General features: G+C 42.1%; 1 protein-coding gene across 4 annotated transcripts; it reads left to right on the forward strand.

Annotated features, from left to right (window-relative positions):
- The first annotated feature begins 4,039 nt into the window (after nucleotides 1–4,039).
- On the forward strand, nucleotides 4,040–21,989 carry kdm3b (lysine (K)-specific demethylase 3B). 4 transcript variants are annotated; one of them, XM_058396917.1, is made up of 27 exons: nucleotides 4,040–4,542; nucleotides 6,317–6,397; nucleotides 7,224–7,391; nucleotides 8,164–8,277; nucleotides 8,501–8,606; nucleotides 8,702–8,826; nucleotides 8,915–8,983; nucleotides 9,066–9,236; nucleotides 9,339–9,746; nucleotides 9,959–11,285; nucleotides 11,481–11,688; nucleotides 11,817–12,031; nucleotides 12,156–12,308; nucleotides 12,405–12,512; nucleotides 13,116–13,243; nucleotides 13,590–13,860; nucleotides 14,043–14,239; nucleotides 14,416–14,688; nucleotides 14,995–15,166; nucleotides 15,338–15,428; nucleotides 15,509–15,639; nucleotides 15,835–15,954; nucleotides 17,019–17,042; nucleotides 19,452–19,591; nucleotides 19,958–20,134; nucleotides 20,946–21,080; nucleotides 21,203–21,989. In XM_058396917.1, exons 1-27 carry the CDS (start codon nucleotides 4,372–4,374, stop codon nucleotides 21,281–21,283), a joined length of 5,364 nt encoding a protein of 1,787 aa, XP_058252900.1. In that variant the 5' UTR covers nucleotides 4,040–4,371; the 3' UTR covers nucleotides 21,284–21,989. The 4 variants fall into 4 exon arrangements, with proteins under 4 accessions (XP_058252900.1, XP_058252897.1, XP_058252898.1 ...); XM_058396914.1 differs by having other exon boundaries at nucleotides 13,986–14,239; nucleotides 21,203–21,986; XM_058396915.1 differs by lacking the exon at nucleotides 17,019–17,042 and having other exon boundaries at nucleotides 13,986–14,239.
- The last annotated feature ends 3,542 nt before the right edge of the window (nucleotides 21,990–25,531 follow it).

The raw sequence follows: 25,531 nt of genomic DNA on the forward strand, positions 1-25,531 counted from the left end.
AAAGGGGTGGGCTTTGTGATCAGAAAGGGGTGGGGTTTATTTCTGGGCCAGAAAACATGTATCCAGAAGCCTGGAATGAAGAAACTAACCAGATCCATTATATAACAGTATTTTGTGAATCGCAGTTTTCTGTGAAAAAAGAAAGAAATAGTTGTAAACTCTCTAGCAATAGTTTTAAAATTACAAACTGCACCTTTAAGTACTCTCTCAACTATAAATTTAGAGCTATAAATATATTAACATGGTCACTTAACCGCATATATAACTGACACTAAAGCTAACAATTGCCCTTGACATGTTCATTGGTTTAAAGCGTTTTTCCTGAACTAGGATGAACGAACACGGATATGCGAATGTCATTCCTCTGAGTGTCATGTTTTTGCCATCAAACCCTTTGTTGCTTATAAACTTTAGTAGCACTGGAAGGAAATTTCCTCTGCTGGACGGAATAAGCATGGCTAAAGCTCCTGGTGTGACGCTCCGCTTTATTTCTAAAAAAAAATAAAATAAAAAGATAATTGAAATGAAATGGATTGGCAGGAAGAACAATGGCTTGTGTTGAGAGTATGATGTCATCTCTTGCTGGTGAGCACACTCTCTCCCTCCTTAAGGATTAAGAGTTCTGTCTTTGAGATTTGCATCAGGTTTTGTTTTTCTTTCGGCTGCTCACGTTAGGCAACACCAGAGTGGCTCACATGAACGAATATTTGATTTGGAACAGGTTTTACTGTTTAGTGTATGCCCTTCCTGACAGAGCCCTCCTAACATACCCAGGTTTGGGACCACTTGACTTTTCCTGCTCGTGAATTGGTTCCTTGCTCAGGAATCAAACCCAGGCTCCACAAGACCACCAGGGAACGCAAATCACTGCATCAAATAATGAAACAAAAACTCAACACGAGCACTTCGACACTATAGGAGATTTATTAAATAATACACTATATTGCCAAAAGTTTTGGGACACCCCTCCAAATCCCTGAATTCACGTGTTGTTTTTCGGGGGTTGGGCTCGGCCCCTTAGTTTTAGTAAAAAGGAACTCTTAATGCTTCAGCTTCATACCAAGACATTTTGGACAATTTCATGCTTTGTGGGAACATTTTGGGGATGACCCCTTCCTGTTCCAACATGACTGCACACCAGTGCACAAAGCAAGGTCCATAAAGACATGGATGAGTGAGTTTGGTGTGGAGGAAATTGACTGGCCTGCACAGAGTCCTGACTTCAACCCCATAGAACACCTTTGGGATGAATTAGAGCGGAGAGTCTGCGAGCCAGACCTTCTCGTCCAACATCAGCGCCTGACCTCACAAATGCGCTTCTAGAGGAATGGTCAAAAATTCCCATAAACACACTCCTAAACCTTGTGGAAAGCCTTTCCAGGAGAGCTGAAGCTGTTATAGTTACAAAGAGCGTTCCAACTCCATATTAAATTCATGTGCATGTAAAGGCAGACATCCCAATGCTTCTATTCATACAAGTATTTTTTGTACTGGAATTTTTTATTTATTTTTTTGCCAGATCAGCCTTTGTCTTATTAAATATGTGTAAATTTGGACAAAAGTCTTTGGGATTTTTAGGATGAAGACACTGTGAACAGCTCAGCTTGTTGGAATCGATTCTCTGATGCAGTTTGTCAGTATAAACTGCATCAGAGAAATCCAGCAATAATCAATGTTTTTGGAAATTCCCTAATTCCTACTGGGAATAGCAAAGGTTGTTTCATGTAGTGAAAATTTTTGGTTCTGAATATAGATTAAAAAAAAATGCTTGTTTTCATGCGTATCCAGTCAGATTTGACATGAATATCATAATAACACATAAAGATATGCATATATCCGGGAGTAAGTTTTTTTCTTGTGATATATGACATGGTATAACGTGGAATAGCCTGAGCTTAAAGCCTTCTTCAAAGTCTTCTGACTCTCTGACTATGTGGTCGTTGTGCGTAGACAAAAATTGTTTATATGTGTGGTATCTTTCTTTATAATGAACATCACATTTCCTTATATTGTGGTCTCATGACTTATAGTACAACCCCCGGGCCCTTCCTCCCAAACCCTCAACACACACACACACACCAACATGGTGTAACATGATCATGAAAACATAAAAAGTCTTCACCCAAGCCCTTCAGAGACGCCGGATCAACATCTGCACAGCTGGAGGACTAGTCTAAACAACGCACAGCTCTCCCTTGTGGCCTTTGATTTCCAGGGACACAAAACCGTTCATTAACTCCAAGACTAAGCAATCTCCCTTTAACGCCTAATTAAAGCTCAAGCTTAAAAAAGGATATTACTCTTTGTGTGGTTTGCTATCCTACCCTCCAAACGGATCACATTTATTCTGAATTTCTGTTTAATAACACACCTGAAAATAATTGTTTGATTTTTGCCTTATAGTTACTATCCAGTTATTCATGTTCAAGAATATTATTCAGTGATTCCGAGGTGAGGAATTTAAATCAGGACCCATTGTAGTTTAAAAGGATCAGACATTTCCTCATGTCATTATCAAGACCTTTTAAGACTGCAATGTGGATCAGGGCCGGGTTGCCAGGTCTTCATCAATGGTCAGTCAAAGCAAGTTGTAACTAAACTGTAAGAATATCTATCAATCACAAACCACTGTGATCACATCATGATTATTTACAAAAGGTACACAATACACCACAAGCAGTAGTGGTTCAAAATCTGTGAGCCAGAGACATGGTCATGCACCCAAGGCTCATGAGCAATGGGGGAGTGAAGGCTAGCCCATCAGGGCCGATCCCACAGAAGAGCTACTGTAGTACATATTACTGAAAAAGTTAACACTGGCTATGATAGAAAGGTGTCTGAACACAGAGCATCACAGCTCGATGGGTCAGAGCTACACAGTTATTAGACAGGTGGTTTTAATGTTATAGCTGACCAATGTATATACACCAATCAGGCATAACATTATGAGCACTGCCAGGTGAAGTGAATAACTCTATGATGATCTCCTCGTCATGGCACCTTTTAGTAGGTGGGATATATTAGGCAGCAAGTGAACATTTTGTCCACAAAGTTGAAGCAGGAAAAATGAGCAAGCGTAAGGATTTGAGCGAGTTTGACGAAGGGCCAAATTGTGATGGCTAGACGACCGGATCAGAGCATCTCCAAAACTGCAGCTCTTGTGGCGTGTTCCCGGTCTGCAGTGGTCAGTATCTATCAAAAGTGGTCCAAGGAAGGAACAGTGGTGAACTGGAGACAGGGTCATGGGCGGACAAGGCAGCAAAAGGGGGACCAACACAATATTAGGCAGTGGGTCATAATGTTACGCCTGATCGGTGTATTAATGCAGTGCTATTAGAGCAACACGGTTTTCTTTCACAACATCCTACAAAATATGTGTATTGTTATAATAACATATACCCCTTTCCGTCTGGTTACACTACCTAATGTAACTGCAAAACCATAGATTATGCCCATACAATATTTCACCTGATAATATCTACATGTTAATAATAAGATGTTTCTCGGTCAAATAATTACAAGCTGTTTAATTTTTACTTATTAATCTGAAAAGAGAGAGGATGGGGGGGAGGGTTGGTAAATAATAACAGGAACTAACGATAGTTAGTATAGTCAGGGAGGTAACAATACCACCTCTTTACTTATCAAATCAAGCCAGCAGAAATTCAAACGTAGCCTGTTGATGCGGGAAATCCACGGATCTGGCAACTTTGGCATTATCGCTAGGTGAAAAGGCATCAACATAAAATTACGAGATCTTTGGCGCCATCTAGTGGTCATTGTCATTATCGTCGTTATACTGTATTCAAGGATTGCGACCACTGTGCATTCTTAACTGACTATCTCATTAAGATTTTTTGTTTAAAAAATAAGCACATTTGTAAAAAAAAAAAAAAAATTAATAATAATAATAATGTAATTATTATGACATATATGCCTATATATGTATTTTTTTTATTTATTGCCCCAACCCGTATAGCACATTGAAGTAGATGTTGTTATTCCTGCAGTTCACCAGATGTCCAGCAGGCGGCGTGGCCGTTGTTGCCGTTCACATGAGAGAGTGTACGAGGAGTGCGTTTGGTAACTGCAAGTCTAAATGGCGGATGCGGAGAAGAAGCCGTAGCTGGAACAATAAATTTTTTAGTTCCTTGTCCAGAAACGGTGTGAGGTGTTGGGGCATTAACAACAGAACGCTTCTGAAAGAAGGTCTGTTCGTGCATATGAAGCTAGGCGTTAGTTACGAATCTCCGTTTTTTCAGCTTTGAGGCGAGTTGAGGCTTGCAGCGATCTTGCTAAGAGCTAATTCCAACGGGTGTTTTTGAAGCACGGGAAAGAAGCGGCCTCTCACTGTCTCTTCATGGTGTTTTTATGAATATGGGCGACTCTCTGGGTCTGATCGGGAAAAGACTGCTTCTTCTCCTGAACGATGGAGGAGCCTCTGCTGCCGCTGCCGCTAATCAAAGCGCTCTGCAGGCGGCCTGGCTACGGGGGACCGTCCGGGCAGTCAGTGTTATCGGGCTGGCGAGTCCCGGGGTTGAGGTAGGCAACTGAAAACATCACTAAATAAACTTACAGGCAATAAACTACAGGGTAAAACAGGGTGAAAAGTAATAAAAGCTGAAATAAAATCAGACGTATGTGCATAAAATATACGCAAAACTGCAACTGAAAGCCAAAAAAGAAACAACGACCGATTTCCAAATGGTTGCTTATTTCCTTTTTAGTCCACTACATAGGCTGTCTGAGTTATTATTTGTCTCTGTATATAGGGCGCCTATAGAGTGGGCACTAAGGCGTTTGGGATTCGGCCATTAACAGCGGCAAACAACAACAGAAGACAGGGCTCGTGTTATAATACACGCTTCATAAAAGCTAAAAGGGGGAAAAATAAATATTGAAGCGCCTTTTACTTTACAGACGTTATATTTATCAGATTTTGTTTTTAAAATTTTGAGCTCATTTTCGACGAAACCCATTCATGAGAGAGTGTATGTTTAGCATTAATGCTAAGCTAGAAGACAAACCTGCTAAGTGAGTTAGCTGTGTGAAGAAGCAGCTACAGGCCTCAGAAACTTACTCCAGAAATACAAAACACACCTAAATAATGGATTATTAGTGGTGTAATTTGGGTATTTAATTTAGTTTTAAGTTTACGATAACTGCTTTATTTTATACTTATAAATAAGAAAAGTAGGTTAGTTAGCTAGCGATAAAAACAACTTGAATTGGAGGTGGTAATAAACTGTGTGTGAGCTGAGGGAGGAGTGTCAGGATTGTTTCATACCTTGGTTATTTAAGAAATGTAATCTTTAAAGAAAAAGGTTTAACCGGTTTTTATATAAACAAACAAAAAATATCAGCCTGTTTTAATTCATCTCTATGTTTGGGTCTGAAATGCTGGATCTGTAACTAATTGGCTTGAACATACATCATATGGTCAAAAGTTTGCAGACTCCTGACCATCACATCATCCCACAATATGTGAAGTGCACAACTGTATAGGATGTACACTATGTTGCCAAAAGTTTTGGGACACCCCTAACAATCACTTAATTGTATTTCAGGGGTTGGGCTCGGCCCCTTAGCTCCAGTGAAAGGAACTCTTAATGCTTCAGCTTCATACCAAGACATTTTGAACAATTTCATGTTTTGTGGGAACATTTTGGGGATGACCCCTTCCTGTTCCAGCATGACTGCACACCAGTGCACAAAGCAAGGATCCTAAAGACATGGATGAGTGAGTTTGGTGTGAAGGAACTTTACAGAATCCTGACCTCAACCTGATAGAACACCTTTGGGATGAATTAGAGCGGAGACTGTGAGCCAGACCTTCTCGTCTAACATCAGTGCCTGACCTCACAAATGCGTTTCTAGAGGAATGGTCAAAAAATTCCCATAAACACACTCCTAAACCTTGTGGAAAGCCTTCCCAGAAGAGTTGCAGCTGTTATAGCTACAAAGGACAGACCAACACCATATTACATTCACGTGCATGTAAAGGTAGACGTCCCAGGTTTGACCTGGCTGATAGTCTCCGCTCTAATTCATCCCAAAGGTGTTCTATCAGGCTGAGGTCAGGACTCTGTGCAGGCCAGTCAAGTTCCTCCACACCAAACTCGCTCATCCGTGTCTTTATGGACCTTCCCAGAAGAGTGTAACTCATTATAACAATAAAAGGGAATCTGGAGTGAGATGTTCACCAAGCACGTATAGATCCAATGCTCAAGTGTCTGCAAACTTTCGGCCGTGTTGTGTATTTTCCCATCTGATTCGTCTGATTGTATTTTATGTTGTTATGATTGACACAATCCAGACGACCAGAGGTGACGTGCCGCATAACTTATTAACCGAATTTGTTTCCTACAAGCTTCTGTTAAGAGGATGTCAGTATCAGGTAAGAATTCACCCATCACACTTTTTCTGTGTCTGATCGAATGTCTTTATACCACAGCGCTGTTGAATCAGAATACAGTGAAATACAGTAGTACTGACTGTGATACAAATCGCATGCTTCTATTTATGTGTTTTGTTTTGTTTTGTTTAACAAAATCACCGGAATTTGTATATTTGATGCACGATGAAATCTAATCCAAAACGTTATCGTCGTCGATCCTCAAGGAGACTTTATCTTTGTCAATGACGTCCAGTTAACTTTGAGATTGGAAACTAACTTCTCATACCGAGCTTTGTACGTAACTTGAAATTACCAAAATAAAACAATGACGGCATTCGTTAATAAATTAAGTATTACATTTGGTAACAAAATGCTGTGGTATAAGAGGAATCAATAATATTGGGACACACCGTTGTAGGAAATGATCAGCTTCACGGTGGTCTGCTTTGTGGCGAGCCGCATCTCCTCACCCTAGGTGTTGATTATTTTCCTCCGAGTGTGTCTTATTCCTTACTTGCCATGTTGGGTGATGAAGACATCCTCTTGGTCGCCAAAATTATATAAAAGGTGTGATGATAAACACCATGTTCAGTTTTACATGCGAGATCTAGTTCGGATTGGGGGAAAATCTTAAACCTGGTGTAGTACTGATCCAGTATTTCAGGTCAGTTTCAGCCCCAGTAGCTGTTTGATAGATGTATTGAATATGATCCGGTATGCCGAATTATTAAAAGGTGTAAAAGGAAATAGCTCATACTTTTCTAATCCAGTACAGGACGCGTCTCTGTTTCGGTCGTTTACGACGTAAATACAACTTGCTCTGTAGGTGTTCCTGGAGTTTGAGGACAGCCCGTGGAGGCAGCGCTCCTGGGTGCAGCTATACGGTGAAGAGGTCCGAGCAGCTCTGATGGAAAACACCATCGCCTGGGCTCCCGCAAGCGACTCGACCATTCCCGCAGCCGGAGGACCGTCCCCCAGCCACTGGCCAGCCTTGGTGAGTGTACAGGCACAGCCAGGAGTCTGCCAGTGTGCGCTCGATTTGCTTTCCAGATCCGTTTAGTGAAGCAGCCTGGTGTCGTTCCTGGTGTGACTAATTTTAATGTGCTGGCTCGATGGCACTCGGAAGGATGGAGCTCTGTCGTATTTGGTATCTAGCTTTAAAATGCTCGCTGAGAAGATTTCAAAAGATAATTGAGAAGAGATGCATGATGTGGATTTTTCACACCACATATTACGGGACAATTCCAGTACATTTTATGATTATGTTCAGACTAAATGTAGATATTTGTTAAGTGTTGTCTCATAAGCTTAACATTTGTTAAAGTAATGTTGACTGTCTATGTTGGGCCACGTCACACTTCCCTATCGTTGATTGTTTGCCTAGTCAGGTTTTTCTCTCATCCTTACATATCGTATTGATAGATGCTGGGAATTCTTGGAGGCTTAGCCATTTCTAAACACACGTTTCTTGCCAAAGTTTTTGAACCCTCTCAGCTGTAATGGTAATAACCTTTAAAATATACTGTGTTCATTTGAGGTCGATAACACGTATGTCATTGTAATTAACGTTCACATAAAAACGCAGGGAATATAATACACTTCGCTGTTTCTGATTCATTACTTCACACAGCTTTTGAGACTGTGGAAGGAAAGCAGGATGTGTAAGCGAGACAAAATTGTAATTCGGTATTTTGGGCACCTCATGTGTTGTGAAAGCTTTGTGACTGTTAATGAAGTGATGTGTTCAACCTCGTCTGTTTCTCCAGGTGTTTCAACCGCTTGTGGACCGTGTCGGATTAGGATCCCTGGTTCCTGTTGAGTTCTTTGGAACGAGAAAGCTGGAATTTCTCCCAAGTGGAAGTCCACTGCAGAGATTTGAGGTGGGCTCATCATCTAGCAATAGTACATCGCTGCCTCCTGTATGGAAGGAGTAGTTCAGCCACAGTTATATTATGGTTAAAACGGAAATAAGTTTTGGTAGGATTTTAATCTAGCCTTGAGATTGTTCCAGTGGTCACAGTGGGATTTTGGTTTGCTATCGTGTTGTACTAGACACAAACATGACTCTGGTGTTTAAGGTCAAGGTGATTTGTTCCTGTACAGGTTGAGAAAGATGTAAGGCATCCGCTCCTGCAGGAGCAGCCAGCACTCCAAGCAGCCATCAGCAGCTGGCATCGTGACTCCGAGCTGCAGGAGATCCTGAGAAAAGGTCAGCGGCATCGACCTAAAATTACATGCTGGCTTATTGTAGCTCATCTCAAACAATTACAACCATTGAACAAAACATGTGCATTGCTTTGATAGGGACGTACACGATCCAGGGCCGAAGGGTTCAGGTGTACCAGCCGGAGTTTGAAGAACCGTGGGCGCAGGGGCTGGTGTCTCAGCATGATCCAGTGAAGCACATTATGGAGATTACCATGGACCAGGTAAAGTTTTTATTTTGCTTAGTTCACTTTGTATACGATTACTAAAACGAAAAATTGCACAGTTACCCATTCAGATTTTACTTTTCAGAGAGAAGAGACCCAGGTAGTTGATCCACGAGTCATTCACGTAACGCTTGCTCTGGAGCCAACGGATGAGGTGCACCACTTTCACTACACAGCATTTTGTTGCCGCTGGGAATGACAGGCTTGTGTTACGGTTGTGTTTCTGTGCTCTTCAGGATCGGCAAAGAAAGGAAGCAGACGGCGCGAAAGGGGAATGTGGGCGTCGACGTCGGACAGCTTCTGAAGGAGACGAGGATGTGACCCTGAAACGATTCAAAGGAACAGGGGAGGTTGAGCCGAACGGCCAGACCGACGGTGGTTCAATCACAGCAGACTGCGAAGCAACGGTAATAAGGGCCTTGCAGTGATCATGTCGGAGGCGAGGAATGTAGTAGGAGGAAGTGGGGGGGGGGCAGAAAACCATTGCTAACAACACTTCTTCTCCACAGGACCATTCCAACAGCAGGTCTACTGGTGTCATTAAGGAGAACGGCAATGCCACCCTGAGCCAGGACAAAACGGGTTCCCTGGCAGCCACAGCAATTCCCACATCCATCTTAACCCCGCCGCCTTTAAAGCCTGCTCCATCTGCCTTTTCTACCACATTTCCCTCTTTGGGTCAGATGCCTAGTTTGGTGCCTGGAGCTCCTGCAGCCAAGGTGACGTCCACAGCCTTGGCATCTGAAAGGGATGATGGAGTTCATTCAGCCTTCCCCAGATCTGCTCCTCTGATATCTCCAGGTCCTGTCACCATCTCCTCTCCCTCCCAGGACAACTCTCCCAGCGTGGTCCTTTCTGCAACCCCAGAACTCAACCAGCAAGCACCTGTTTGGGGGTCGCTCCCAGAAGCGAGTCAGGTAAGCATGCTGATGGTCAGTTGGTCAGCGTTACTGGTGTTGGTTTCTTCTCAGACTCATTATAGATTTGTTGAATGTGTATGCCTTTTATTTACTTTGTCGTATCTAGATTGAACAGTTATGTATCAAAAACAACAGGTTATTTTTCATTGTTTATCTGAGCACTTGAGTGTTTATAAGGCAATAATTATATGTATTTTTTTTTTTCCCAGACACCCAAGCCAACCACCCTCGCTGCCGTGGGAATCAGTCCTTCCCAGCCCAAGCAGACCAGTGGGGCAGTGTTCGGTGACGTTCCTGCGCAAACTAATGGAGCTTCCCAAGAGAACAAGGAATCCTTTGGTTTTTACTTTGCTAAACCACAAGAACCTCAGCAGCAGGCATCTAATCCATCACAGAACTTATTCTTTCAGTGCATGTCTCAGACGCAGTCACAGAGCCCAGGTATCACTCAAGGTCAGTCAAAGGACACTAACTACTTTACAGCCTTGGCGAAAAACATCAGCAAGGAGCCACCAACCCTTTTTAAGCCTGCTGCTGCCTCTGAGGGCCTAAAAAAGGCCGTTGTTGCCTCTGCATCTGCAGGACTGTTTGGTTCTTCACCAGCTGGTGGCCTGGTATCTGTAAAAGAGCAGCCCAAAGTGCCTGATGTCAAGCCAGCAGGTAATGGAATTCTAATAAACAAGTCCTTCGGAGCAGGAGGAGAGACACTGGGGAAATTGACCCCTGGTTTCCCACCAGCTGTTGGCAGCAGCCCTGTTTTGGCTTCAGGGGACATTTCCAAACCTGTTTTAGGGCTCGGGACCTCTCTTGGTCTGGCCTCTGCTGCACTGACTAGTTCCGGTGCTGGACTGAGAAATGCTACCAGTGCTAGCCCTGCTAGTGGATTTGGTCTGCTTTCAGGCAGCAAGGTTTCAGAACCTCATGAGAACCTGTTCTTGGCAGCCTCGAAAGAGCCTAATCCATTTCTTGCTTATACTGGAGCAGTCTCGAATAGTCCATTTAGCAAGTTGACCACTCCGAACCTGTCCTCGCCAGTGCCCCCTACTCAGCCTGTAGGAGGCACCAGTATCCTTAGCCAAGATCCACCTGCCACTGATGGCCAATCAAATTTATTCACCATGGTCGAACATCCCAAAGGAATCCTATCTTCCCAGTTTGCCAGCTGTTCTTCTTCCTCTTCTCCTGCGTCTTTTATGCCACAGCACAAAGAAGATGAAGAGCTCAAACATGACAAAGAGGCCACTAATGGTGGGACTGGAGCCTTCAGCAGTGAAAACGCATTTTCAGAGGGTCAGGCAGCCCCCATGCTCTTTGATCAAACGTCACAGAAGTTCTCTCTGGATGATCGTGGCCAGTCAAGCAAACGGGACTCTGACTCCAGTAGCAACAGTGACCTGTCTGACCTGAGTGAGGCTGAAGATTCCAGCGAACAAACCCAAAAGGCTGGCATGCACTCGCTGTCTCCAGATGGGTCTGATGTGCAGAAGGCCATAGCCCAGTCTGCTAAGAACAGACCAAGGAGCAAACCCTTTAAAAGTAGGCATTTTTATTTGTATGGTTTTTAATGAACGTTATCTTGTCAATTTTTACACTTTGTTTGAAGTTTATATACGAGTTATTTCAGAGAAGTGAAAAAAAAAAAAAAATTTAACAAGTAAGAATGTTTTTAAGGAGGATTGTTAAGGCAGAATGTAGATGATGAGTGAAGATTGTTGTGGTGCTCTGTTGCAGGTGGTCAGTCCATACTGAAGGACCAGAATAAGGTGCGACGTTTGAAGCAGTCTGGTGAAGCGTTTCTGCAGGACGGCTCCTGCATAAATGTGGCTCCACACCTGCACAAGTGCAGAGAGTGTCGTCTTGAGCGGTACCGGAAATCCCGTGAGCAGGATTTGGAGGACGATGACCCCAACGTGGCCTGCCGCTTCTTCCACTTCCGTAGGTCAGTATACATGTGTGGGATCTGGATATGTAGAGGTGCAGTTTGTTGTGGTTCCTTTAAAAGTGTGTCTCCTGTTCAAGCTTGCTCAAACTATTAGCCACGTTAAACCTTTATTTTTCTTTACCCAGGCTAGCGTTCACAAAGAAGGGGGTGCTTCGTGTGGAGGGCTTCCTGACCCCACAGCAGAGTGACAACCTGGCCATGGGCTTATGGCTGCCTTCCCCAAATGCACAGGAGGGCCTCGACCTGGATACATCCAAGTACATCCTGGCCAACGTGGGTGACCAATTCTGCCAACTTGTCATGTCTGAGAAAGAGGCCATGATGATGGTGGAACCTCACCGTAAGTTATTATTTGTCCTTATTTGTCATATAATAAATGAAAGTTCTTGAATCTCAGGTTAACTCGACTGCAGTAGTTGTTGTTCTTGCCTGTGTGTTGATGTATTGTGTCTGTGTGTGAGCAGAAAAGGTGGCTTGGAAGCGGGCAGTTAGGGGTGTGAGGGAGATGTGTGACGTGTGCGAGACGACGCTATTCAACATCCACTGGGTGTGTCGCAAATGTGGTTTTGGCGTATGCCTAGATTGTTATCGGCTACGAAAGAGCCAGCCACATGATGGTGAGCAGCACTTATATGGTAGCTAACTGATAGAAGTGAGTCTAACATTGTGCGTTTTTTAAATAGTTAACTTTTTGATTTTGTTTTCTTTTCCAGATGTGGACGACAACCCAGATGATGAAGTCTTCGCATGGCTGAAGTGTGCGAAAGGCCAGCCTCATGAACCCCAGAACCTCATGCCCACTCAGATTATACCTGGCACAGGTAGGCACCGCTGTTCAGTGAGAACTTTTGTTTGTTTAGCAATAGTGTGTGTATTGTAGGCATGAGGTGAAATACTAAAGCAGTCAGTAGTATGTCACAGGCCATTTCAGGATCATGAGTCGAATGAAACAGGGCATCATGTTTGCAAGTGCCACAACACTTCCTGCTAGTTAACTTGGCTTAACGTCTTGAACGATTAAGTAAGCATGCTTGGAAGAAGATAGCTTCTGACTTGCAACCTTTGTGCTCTGTATGCTACTACCTCTAGTGCTGCCACCAAGAATGTAAGTAGCGATAATACTTGAAATACAGGATATTGCAAAACGTTTTGGGACACCCCTCCAAATAATTGAATTCAGGGGTTGGGCTTGTCCCCTTAGCTCCAGTGAAAGGACCTCTTAATGCTTCATCATACCAAGACATTTTGTACAATTTCATGCTCCCAACTTTGTGGGAACAGTTTGGGGATGACCCCTTCCTGTTCCAACATGACCGCACACCTCTCGACAGTAATTTGCATCATGGAATTCAAAACAACAATCTTCTGACTCATGCTTGGTGTATTATGGTAACTTAGCCGATTCTTCCTTTACTTCCTCATAGCACTCTACAATATAGGGGACATGGTACACGCAGCACGAGGCAAGTGGGGAATTAAAGCCAACTGTCCTTGCACCAGCCGGCAAAATAAACCTGCGGCACGGCCCAACGTGCCCAACGGCCTTGCACAAGTATGGCTGCCTTGTTGAGAATCTCACACATTTATATCAATATTAAGACTTTCGTAGCAGTGTCCATATTTTATAACTTTTTAGTACCTCTGTGTTCGTCCATAGATGTTTTTAATTTATTCAAGGCACAGGCAGTATTACTGTTTTCACTGGCAATAAAATTTCCACTAACTACAAAGAGGCTCTATTATAATGTTTACTTTGTTTAAAAAAATGTTAAAACTCTGTTTTATACTCCATGTACTATATATAGAGTATAATCCCTGTTATATTTTTTTGTAATTATAAAGTTTGTTATATTTAAAGAGTTTGAAAGTCTTACTTAAAGTTTGTTTTGATTTTACAGTCAGGCACAGCCTCTAGCACAGGAAACGGGGCTGCGTCCACTTCGTCCACTCCTCGTCCAGATGGGGATCCTGTGACAGCCGCAGTAGTGAAAGTAGAATCTGGTGCAGAGGGAAACAGTGCTGATATATCTGGCAGCAGCAGTGCTAACAATAGCACAGCAGGGCCTGCCATTGCCCTTACCCCTGGTTCTAAAGATGCCAAGGGTAACTCCTCTGCTCTGCACTGGCTGGCTGACCTAGCCACACAAAAGGCTAAAGACGATTCTAAAGGTGAGTTGCTTTCTGTTGTCTGAAAGACAAAATTAGCTGAAACTTTATTTGAAGGTTTGGCTATGTGTATGGGATAATTTCTTGTAAGTTGTGTGGTGCAACTTGTCATTTTTATGTCGTTCAAGACTCCGGCTCCCTCCGGGCTATGATGCGTCATGACGCTCGATCTCCCTTCGGTCTAGATGCATTCAGCAGTCTATCCAAACCAGCAGGCCCACCTCCAAAGCTCTTCAACAGTCTGCTGCTGGGCTCTGGGCCGACCCAGCCTAAAGCCGAGGGCACCAGCTTGCGGGACCTGCTCAACTCCGGCCCAGGAAAACTGCCCCAGGCACCTGATGGTGGAGTCCCCTTTCCTTCAGTATTCACCTCTTCAGCAGGAGTGAGTCCATGTTCCTCTTGTCACTTCTGTGTGCATAGTTTAGAATTGAATTAGCTAGCTGAAAAAGACATGGCAGGTTGGCTGTGTAACAGGAGCACATTTCACTTGTGGCATGACCGAATTGTTGGGGAGGGGAGAGTGGAGAGTGATCAGTTCCTTTTGATCCTTCTATACAGGCTGATAAAGCAAAGGGAGGTCTACCTACCATCTTAGACCACATCATTGCCTCTGTGGTGGAGAACAAAAAAGCAGAAAGTCGCCGTGTCTCTGGGCCAACGGAGAGCAGTGAGTCGGGCAGTGTTACACGTAGAGAAGGGGTGATGGGCCTGAGCGTGCTCGAACCTCACACCTCCCACACATGGCTATGTGATGGCCGTCTCCTCTGCCTGCAGGACCCTAGCAACAGCAACAACTGGAAGATCTTCCGTGAGTGCTGGAAACAGGGCCAGGTAAGCAGGAGATTTGTCTTTGAACGCTAACATAAGGGTTCAGAAGTTTAGTTCTTTGTGAAAGTGTTTTTGTTGATTCAAAACTTAAGTATGGGGTTTCAGTACTTCAGCAGAGGTTTAGTACTCAAGGACGGGCTTAGATTTTAAGAATGGGTTTCAGCACTTGAAGATGGGATTCAATACTTGAGCAGAGTTTCCAGCTAGAGGGTGCTCGTTGCTACAGCAGGGCTTTGGTACTTCAGTGTGATATTCAGGGAGCAGTTCAGTACTCGAGAATACCAGTTAAAGTTTTATCTTTTCGTGTAGCCGGTGCTGGTCTCGGGTATCCACAAGAAGCTTAAGACTGGTCTGTGGTTGCCGGATGCTTTCAGTGAAGAGTTCGGAGATCAGGATGTAGACCTGGTCAACTGCAGGAACTGCGCAATCATCTCTGATGTCAAGGTCCGTGACTTCTGGGACGGCTTCCAGGTCATCTCCAGTAAGTGCATGTGCTCAACATTAGACTTTTAAATGTTGGTTTAAGATTACCCTGGCTTTACAAAACATGAGGATGTGGAACGTATACTTAGAAGTTAACCTTTGTGTAGACTAGTCTATTGTAGAACGGTTTTGTCTTGAGTTTTGAGCTACATATGTATGGATTCTGTAGAACGGTTGCAAGGTGCTGATGGGCAGGCAATGGTACTGAAACTCAAAGACTGGCCACCCGGAGAAGATTTCCGAGACATGATGCCCACACGGTAAGCGTGATGTTATGAAAGCTAGAAGCTAGTGAGGTTTCTTAACTTTTACACACTAAAACATTGACCTTTACCTTCAGGTTTGATGACCTAATGGATAACCTTCCCTTACCTGAGTATACAAAGAGAGATGGACGACTAAACCTGGCATCCCGTCTTCCTAACTTCTTCGTGCGGCCAGATCTGGGCCCCAAGATGTACAACGCCTATGGTAAAACAAAGGATGTTTCTAGCACGTGGATATCTCTGTGGCTTGTTTGTTGTGTGTGGAGATTATTTTGTAAATATTTACTTAATGTTATAATAAACTTTTGGTAATCCTTTTTAATTGTGCTGTATGATCATTATTATTATTGTATCTTTGGCTTGGATTCGTTATTCTGATTTCTTATATTTTTCCTTTTAGGTTTGATATCAACAGAGGACAGGAAGGTCGGCACCACTAACTTGCACCTGGACGTGTCCGATGCTGTTAACGTGATGGTGTACGTGGGAGTACCTAAGGGAGACGACGATCACGAAAACAGTAAGCACTGACTATGATTCATTGCGTGTGAATGTGTGTGTATGGTGGTGGTTATAAATTTTTTATAATGTGTTTTTAACGTTTATTTCTATAAACACCTTTTTATTTTTTTGAAAAATTATCCCACTCAGTGTACACATTGTCACCTTTTTTTCCTGCAACAATCCTGTGTTTAGTGTTTGACCGACTGTGAATCTCTTGAATTTATTTCAACATGTCTCTTTTTTTATTATTATTTATTATTATTATTATTATTTTTACATTTTGCTTCAACCCAGCTTTAGTTCTGTGTTGTCCCTCCTATTAAGCTGTACACTGTCTTGTATCATTCTAAAGTATTCACTACAGTCCTGGGCCCCAACCTTCGTACGCAGATTACCGAGTTAGCTGGATTAGATCATTCGAAGATTTGAAGTGATTTTAGATTTGTCTGATTTTTGAACACTATTTTTAGACGTTATGATTCTGTAAGATCACGATATCCTCCCTCTCGCACCTTCTACCGTTCAGTTAATTAGATATGTGTAATTATTTTCGTTTGATTCCAGAAGCAATGTCACGCACCATGCATTGACTCTTGCCACATTACACTACACATGCACTAAAAATAATTTCTTCTAATAGTCACTCTAGGCTTCTGGTACATTTTCATCAGTCAGATATCTCATCAAATTCTCACGTGCACTCAAACTAGCTCAACTGATTACGGATAGCAAATCTGACAAGTCGTACATCTTTGATTTCCTGATTCTTGTACGAAGGAGAGGGCCCTGGTCTCCGTGTTGTCAAGCTCTCCTGCGAAACCTCTGATTTACTCATTTAGTTCAAACTTTATGGATCCTGGCTAGTGTGATGAAGCCAGTCCCTATTGATAAACTGCGCAACAGCAACAGGAGTTGGATAGATTAGCTGCTAACACCAGATCAGTTAGCCGTTAAGCATTTTTAAGTTGTAACTGACGTGTAGAAGATCAAGAGCATCCTGGTAGTCACCTCCAGGTGGCTCTTAGCTCAGGTGCTCAGAGTCTTGCTTCTTTTGACTGTGGCACCATTTCTCATTCACAGAAGCAGACCCTGCTGGATTCAAAGGTCTGTGCAATTTTTTTTTAAACATTTATTTCCCACATGAGGCATGATACTTCAGACTAACGTCCTGTCATTTCTTCTTTTTCACTTCTTTTCCTCTCTCTCTCTCTCTCTCTCTCTCTCTCTGTGCTCTATTCTGTTTAGCGACTATAAATAATGCTCATAAAAGTCAGAATTAGTACTCCTAAAATAACATTATTAATATATATATATATAAACCCCAGCACAGATCAATGCTTTGAAAAGGTTTTTTTGCCTTTTGAGCAGAAAAGAAGCAATAACTTCATGAGTTCATATCGTATGGTGTGTGTGCGTGCATGCATGAGTGTTATTTTGTCTGTAATCAGTCCAACTATCCCATGGTATCTTGTGCCATTTGATGGAGGGACAGTTGTGTGTGTGTGTGTGTGTGTGTGTGTCCGACGTTTTTAACAGGCCAGCGATCATTCTGTGCCACAAGAGGTGCGGTGTGTCCTAGATAAAACTTACATCTGCTTGTTTAAAGATGTTGTCGTAGTGTTGCATACCATGTGAACGACAATATTTAAGAAAAGAATTGAGTAATTGAATTTTTTTTTTTTTTATTGCAAGTGTTGTACTGGCAGTGACCTAGACACTCTCATGAAGGTGTACTGTAACACAAAAAGCCAAAAAGCACACTTTATACTCATGCACTCACTCTGTTGTTTTTGTAATAACTTACACAGAGATTTGGATGGTGGATGCATGACTTGATGAATAATATGTTGTTGTATACACCGATCAGGCATAACATTATGACTACTAAGAGGTGAAGTGAATAAGTCTGATGATCTCATCATGGCACCTGTTAGTGGGTGGGATATATTAGGCAGCAAGTGAACATTTTGTCCACAAAGTTGATGTGTTAGAAACAGAAATGGACAAGCGTAAGGATTTGAGCGAGTTTGACGAAGGGCCAAATTGTGATGGCTAAGACCACTGGATCAGAGCATCTCCAAAACTGCAGCTCTTGTGGGGTGTTCCCGGTCTGCAGTGGTCAGTATCTATCAAAAGTGGTCCAAGGAAGGAACACTGGTGAACCGGCGACAGGGTCATGGGCTGCTAAAGGCTCATTGATGTACATGGGGAGAGAAGGCTGGCCCGTGTGATCCGATCCAACAGACGAGCTACTGTTGCTCAAATTGCTGAAGAAGTTAATGCTGGTTCTGATAGAAAGGTGTCAGAATACACAGTGCAGGACGGGTCAGGGCTGTAATGGCAACAAAAGTGGGACCAACACAATATTAGGCTGATGGTCATAATGTTATGCATCAGTGTAATTTTCTTCTTTTGAGGAGTGCTGAGTGTCAGATTTAAAGCTGTAACTTAAGACACCAGGTCCGGCATAATTTTCCTGTAAAGTCTTATTCGCTTCAAGAGACAGGGTGGATGAGGGAATGACTTTTAAAATCTTTTTTAAAACACTTCAGGGTATGCTCTAATCGGAGAACAAGTTTACTTTACGCATCATGTGTATGTAACCTGGGTCGTTTTTACTGGGGACTGGTAAATACTGATAGAAAGCCAATAAGGATGTACCATGAAAGACCAGTGTTTTTATCTTAAAGGTGAAGGTGGTTTTAATGGTTTAATGGTTATGCAAAATTTAGAAAACAATAATAATAAAAAAAAAATCAGGTCAAGGACACACTCTTGCTCCATGCCTTTTTTTTTTTGCTTCTTCTCCCTCACTATCATGTGACCGTAAAAAAAAAAATTAGGTCAGATCTTCACTGCTTTAAAAGTATTGCGTTTAATGCAACACATGGCTGTCTGTGGTCTCCGTTCTTTTTCTCCTGAGTGAATGGTGTCATGCCCTTTCAGCTTTTCTTTCTTTTATTATTTTGTCGCTCCATCTGGGGTTAAGTCAGTGTGGTGCAGGTCTGCGATGGGAAAGCATTAATACAGTCTTGGATGTTCGTGCTGTTTGACTGGTGGATAAATACGGTCTCCTTTTTTTACTCATTTCTTCTGGCTTTATTCATTTATTTTGGATCTTCTTTTTTTTTCTTGCATATAACGGATTTATATATAAACTGAAACAATTCAGCAAAATTAAAAGTTCCAGTAAAAACACTGTAATACACGATGTGTGTCTACTAGTAGTTATGATTCTTCTGTCATTTTTGGTCATGATTATATTTAATGCTGATCTCATGCCTCAGATTAAACCCGTCCCAGATTTAATAAGGTTCCCATTATTATATCACCATTAGGGTAATTTAGTTAAGCACTTAGTCTGGGTCTGTGAGGGGAAATGGCTCCATTGCGCTTGTGAAGCAAACGAGAGTTCCTCCATCGTCCAGTCAGACATCACAAGTAGACTTCTGTAGAGCTTTGAATCCAGGTTCGTGGTGATGCACTGACCACTCCGTTCCGTTTTGACTGCAGAGGTGTCAATCACCATCGAGGAGGGGGACGTGGACGAGATGACCAAGAGGAGGGCGTACGAGGGGAACGAGAAGCCGGGAGCGCTCTGGCACATTTATGCTGCTAAAGACGCCGAGAAAATCCGTGAGCTCCTACGCAAGGTAAGCCATGACTGCAGGAAACAGAGGTAAAAACTCATATTTGTACACACAAGCAACAAAGTAGACAAAAATAAATGTTTTTTTTAGAATGATTTGGTTTGTGTAAATAAGTGCTGCTGGTGTAAAATTGATTTCTGACTTAATTTTTACCACAAATGACAGACTGTGGTAAAATCCACTGACCAGTCCAAAAGCAATCCCTCTACTTCTCCATCAATTATTCATTTCCATTTGTTCATATTTATCCAAAGGAGCTATTAATAGTGATGGAGCATTTGAGGGTTAAAGATGTTCTTGTATCTAATGCAGAATCTTAGTCTGTCCTTATCACGCTTCAGCTTTCACTGACGATCTTTTGTGTGTAAGGTGGGAGAGGAGCAGGGTCAGGAGAACCCTCCAGATCATGACCCCATCCACGACCAGAGCTGGTATCTGGACCAGGTGCTGCGCCGCCGCCTGCTTGAAGAGTATGGAGTTCAGGGCTGGTCCATCATCCAGTTCCTGGGAGATGCCGTGTTTATTCCGGCTGGAGCGCCTCATCAGGTGAGCATCAGTGAAATTAATTCAGGAACTTGTTTAATGACCAGGAAGAAGTGAAAGCAACAGTAGTGTTCCTAAGGTGTAAATAAATAAATAATGATGATTGGATTTTTTTTTCTGTATATCATATATTAATTTTTGTGCCAGATCTCTGATCTATGGCTTAGTTTCTCCAGCCATTTAAGACTGGAGGCTTTTTAAGTGTAGTCATATTTTCATAAGGAAAAGTCTTAAGGAAAGACGGCACCTTTATTGTGGCAGTGTGCAAGGCTGCTTGCTGAAATGAGATGCTGTTCCATTTAGTTCTGGTCAGCAATGCTACATTATTCTGTGCATTTGATAGCTATTGTGTATAAAGAGTTATAAACAATATCCAGGGAGAGGCGCAACACATCAGTTTATCAGTAGTCACACTGAGCAGGCATAACATTATGACCACCTGCCTAATATTATGTTGGTCCCCCTTTGCTGCCAAAACAGCCTTGACAAGGTTAAGGCTAACCTTAGGACTAAAAGGATACTTTTGATAGATACTGACCACTGCAGACCAGGAACACCCCACAAGAGCTGCAGTTTTGGAGATGCTCTGATCCAGTGGTCTAGCCATCACAATTTGTCCCTGGTCAAACTTGCTCAAATACTTACGCTTGCCTATTTTTCCTGCTTCTAACACATCAACTTTGAGGACAAAATGTTCACCTGCTGTCTAGTATATCCCACCCACTAACAGGTACCATGATGAGATCATCAGTGTTATTCATGTGCTCATAATGTTATGCCTGATTGGTGTATAATGTGGTATGTTTGTGTCTAGGTGCACAACTTGTACAGCTGCATTAAGGTAGCGGAGGACTTCGTCTCACCCGAGCACGTAAAGCACTGCTTCAGGCTGACGCAGGAGTTCCGACATCTTTCCACCACACACACTAACCACGAGGACAAGCTACAGGTGTGTGCTCCTTGAGATTTCACAAGCCTCGTTTGTTTTTCTTGTCATTTGAGCTTCTCAACAGTGCAAGATTTGTGTGTAAGATTTGGTTGAACAAGTCAATGTTTTCCCGACTCTCCCAGGTGAAGAACATCATCTACCACGCTGTGAAGGACGCCGTGGGAACGCTGAAAGCTCACGAGGCAAAGCTGGCCCGCTCGTAGTTCCGCTTGTCCGTGGTGGAAAGAGACTGGGTGTTGATGGGCACTTAAATTGAGAGTGGCGAGTGTGTTTGACCGGTGTGCTCACAGAACACGCTCCTGAGTTTCAGACATCTGTCAGTTTCAGCGGGCTAAGATGAAGGACGTGCTTCATCAGTGTTACAAACACCATCGTTTAGTTGATTTTTGTTTGTTTTCTAAAACGACTGTTCATTTTTCTCTGTATCTAAAAACGTGTCTGTCTGTTTCTCTAAATGTGGATCGTTTGTCGGACTGTTTATTAAAGAAGCCGAAGGATCTTTTTTCCAAAACGGATCAGCTTCTCCTGCGTAAATGTGAGCACTGGGTTTCTTTTTAGCCAACTTTAATGGTTTGTTTTTCTTCAGCTCTGTATGTAAAAGAAGTGAAAGGATGTTTAAAAAAAACGGAAAAATAAAAACAAAACAGATTCCTTCCACACTCTGGTTGAGGTGGATATGAGTTTTGAATGGAACTAGACCAAAGTTTTGTATTTTTAGTTTATAATTTCAGCTAAAATTAAATCATCTTGGTCTTATTTCCTTTTTTTTTTTTTTTTTTTTTTTTTTTTTTTATAGGCCTGTAGGCAATTTGATTCACTGATGATGAACGCTAGGCTGGCATTGAGAAATGTTTGTTGAAATATTAAGAAATTCCAGTTATGAATTACTGGTCATTAATATGTATCATTATGTATTGATCTTAGCTGTGTGTATGATTTTTCAAAATAAAGTTTACAAAAAAAATCGTCTATGCCGTTGCTTAGGAATTTGTGCTCTTGAGTCTTTTGTTCTGTGGATTCTGGAAAACTGATAATGGGGAATATTTAAGATGGCAGAGTTTCAGCTCCAGTGCTGCTTTTTAACAATTTCCAAGCAATTAAAGAGACATTAAGTAGAAAAGAAAAAATCAAACAGTAACGGTCATTATGGTACCTAGTTGAAATTAGCTTTTAATTTTAGCCACCTTTCCTGCTGTTAAAAAGAAGCATTCACGGACAATATCGGTCTATTGAAGTGGATTAAATTATCTGGCTATTTGCGAAGTCTTTAAACAAAGACCAAAGATCTACCACTTCATCAAGCACTTAAAGGAGTACTTATTTAATTTCTTCAGAAAATCCCTTAACTGGTGTGTTTTCATTTCTGCCCTCTGACAATGTTTTAGCATTCTTTAAGCTAGCATGTTGTCTTTATATCGATCTGTATGATGGCGTCTGCTAAAGATGGGAAATGTTTAATATACCAGGAATAAATGAATCAATATCTCCTATATATAACACTGCATGATGTACGTTCATAGATCATAGCATAGTATATAGGCTATGGATATCACAATGATCTGGATGTGCACACACCTTCACAACAAGGGACAGTTTAGCGTAAACAGTCCATGTGTCAGGAAGTACACAAGGACAGTAACCTAAGATTAGTATTAAACTGAAGATCTGGAGGCACTGCAAACCAACACACCACCATGCTGCCCTTTAAACTGGCACGTTTTGTGTAAATTAATTTGTTTATGTAATCCTGCTACTGCTTGTCGAATAATGAATAGTTTTCTGGTCTTTAGTACAAACACTTTTTCATCTGTGGTATTGAGAGGTGTTATAGATGCTGTAGATATTTGGTTGAAGTCTACCTTTACATGCACATGAGTTTAATTTGGAGTTGTCCCACCCTTTGCCACTAGAGCAGCTTCAACTCTTCTGGGAAGGCTTTCCACAAGGTTTAGGAATGTGTTTATGGGAATTTTTGACCATTCCTCTAGAAGCACATTTGTGAGGTCAGGCACTGATGTTGGACGAGAAGGTCTGACTCACAGTCTCCGCTTTAATTCATCCCTAAGGTGTACTATCAGGTTGAGGTCAGGACTCTGTGAAGTTCCTCCACAACAAACTTGTTCATCCATGTCTTTATGGACCTTGCGTCATGCACTGGTGTGCGGTCATGTCATCCCCACAAAGTTGGGAGCATGAAATTGTCCAAAATGTCTTGGTATGCTGAAGCATTAAGAGTTCCTTTCACTGGAACTAAGAGGGAAAGCCCAACCCATGAAAAACAACACCTGAATTCAATGATTTAGGGGGGTGTCCCAAAACTTTTGGCAATATAGTGTATCAGATTTAATCTTTCATACCCTATATGGCCAAAGTTTTGTGTAAACCTGACCATCGCACCTATATATTGTTCCTGCTCAAACTGTTTATGTTGCCATTTTAAGCCTTGGTACAGCTCAGCAATAGAAGACATTAGTTCATAAATACAAGCATCATGGCAGTTTAGAGGGTAACACTGGTATCTTATTGCTCCAGTGGGATGGACTCCAGATCCACCCCCACCACCACCACTTGCTGAAAATGAATAAATGAGCTGATAAATGTTAATGTACAGTATCAAATGCAAAGCAAATCCCTTTTTAATGTTATATACAATATATTAGGTTTTGTTATGTGGTTTGTGAATCACTACACAACTAAAAGTTTGTGGTCACCTATCCATCTGATTGTTGTTGAACATCTCACTCCAGATTTATTCTCATTTTCCACTCTTTTGGGAAGGCTTTCCACTAGATTTTCATGTGTAGCTGTGGTGATTTGTGCTCATTCAACCACAAGAGCATAAGAGAGATCAGGCACGAATGTTAATTGAGGAGGTCTGGGGAGCGGTCAGTGTTCTAGTTCTTCTCAAAGGTGTTCACTAGGGTTGAGGTCAGAGTTTTGTGCAGGAAAATCATGCTTTTCCACACCAACCTGTTCACACCATGTCTTCATGGAGCTTGCTTTGTGCGTAGTCATGTTGGAACAGATTTTAGTCCCAGTGAAGGGAAATTTAATGCTGCAGCATACAAAGACATCTTATACAACTTATACAGTTGCTTATACAAAGCTTTGTGGTAATGGTTTTAGCAGGAACATCATACAGGTTTGATGGTCAGGTTTCTACAAAATTTTGGCCATATAGGATATCAAAGATTAAATCTGATACACTACATTGCCAAACGTTTTGGGACACCCCACAGAGCCTGCACAAAAAAGTAGGTTAGTTAGCTAGTGATAAAAACAACTTGAATGGAGGTGATAATAAACAGTGTGTGTGTGTGTGTGTGTGTGTGACCTGAGAGAGGAGTGTCAGGATTGTTTCATACCTTGATTATGTAAGAAATTTAACCTTCGAAGGTTTAACTGGTTTTTATATAAACAAACAAAAAAAGAGATGTAAAATGTCAGCCTGTTTTAATTCATCCCTATGTTTGGGTCTGAAATGCTGGATCTCTAACTGACTGGCTTGAAGTACATAACTGTATAGGATGTACACTATGTTGCCAAAAGTTTTGGGACACCCCTACAAATCATTGAATTGTTTTTCAGGGGTTGGGCTTGGCCCCTTAGCTCCAGTATGGAGGAACTTTACAGAGTCCTGACCTCAACCTGATAGAACACCTTTGGGATGAATTAGAGCAGAGACTGTGAGCCAGGCCTTCTGGTCCAACATCAGTGCCTGACCTCACAAATGCGCTTCTAGAGGAATGGTCAAAAATTCCCATAAACGTACTTCTAAACCATGTGGAAAGACTTCCCAGAAGAGTTGAAGCTGTTATAGCTGCAAAGGATGGGCCAACTCCATATTACTTTCATGTGCATGTAAAGACAGACGTCCCAGTTTTGGTCTGGCTCGCAGTCTCCGCTCTAATTCATCCCAAAGGTGTTCTATATGGTTGAGGCCAGTCAAGTTCCTCTACACCAAACTCAATCCATGTCATGAAACTGTCCAAAATGTCTTTATGAAGCATTAAGAGTTCCTTTCACTGGAACTAAGGGCCTGAGCCCAAACCCTGAAAAACTACACCTGAATTCAATGATTTGAAGGGGTGTCCCAAAACTTTTGGCAATATAGTACACCTTAGCCTTCATTCATTCATTCATTCATTCATTCATTCATTCATTCATTCATTCATTCAATAAACCATTCATTCAGATATTCTCTTGATATATTTCCATATTTATTTACTGACCATTACCATTTGCATGTCTGTGGATTAACAAGCAGTTAAAGCCGTGTTGCGTTTTGATGCTGTTCCACATAGAGGACGCATTGATTTACTGCCCCTTTAAAAAAGAGATTCAATCTCAAATTACTTCCTGTTTTATATATAGTGCGCTACTCAGCGCGCACCAGCCGTTATTTCACACCCTATATAGTGCACTTCCATAGGGCACGAGGAGATATTTAA

The sequence above is a fragment of the Hemibagrus wyckioides genome, linkage group LG08, assembly GCF_019097595.1.
Source record: "Hemibagrus wyckioides isolate EC202008001 linkage group LG08, SWU_Hwy_1.0, whole genome shotgun sequence".
Taxonomy (NCBI): Eukaryota; Metazoa; Chordata; class Actinopteri; order Siluriformes; family Bagridae; genus Hemibagrus; species Hemibagrus wyckioides.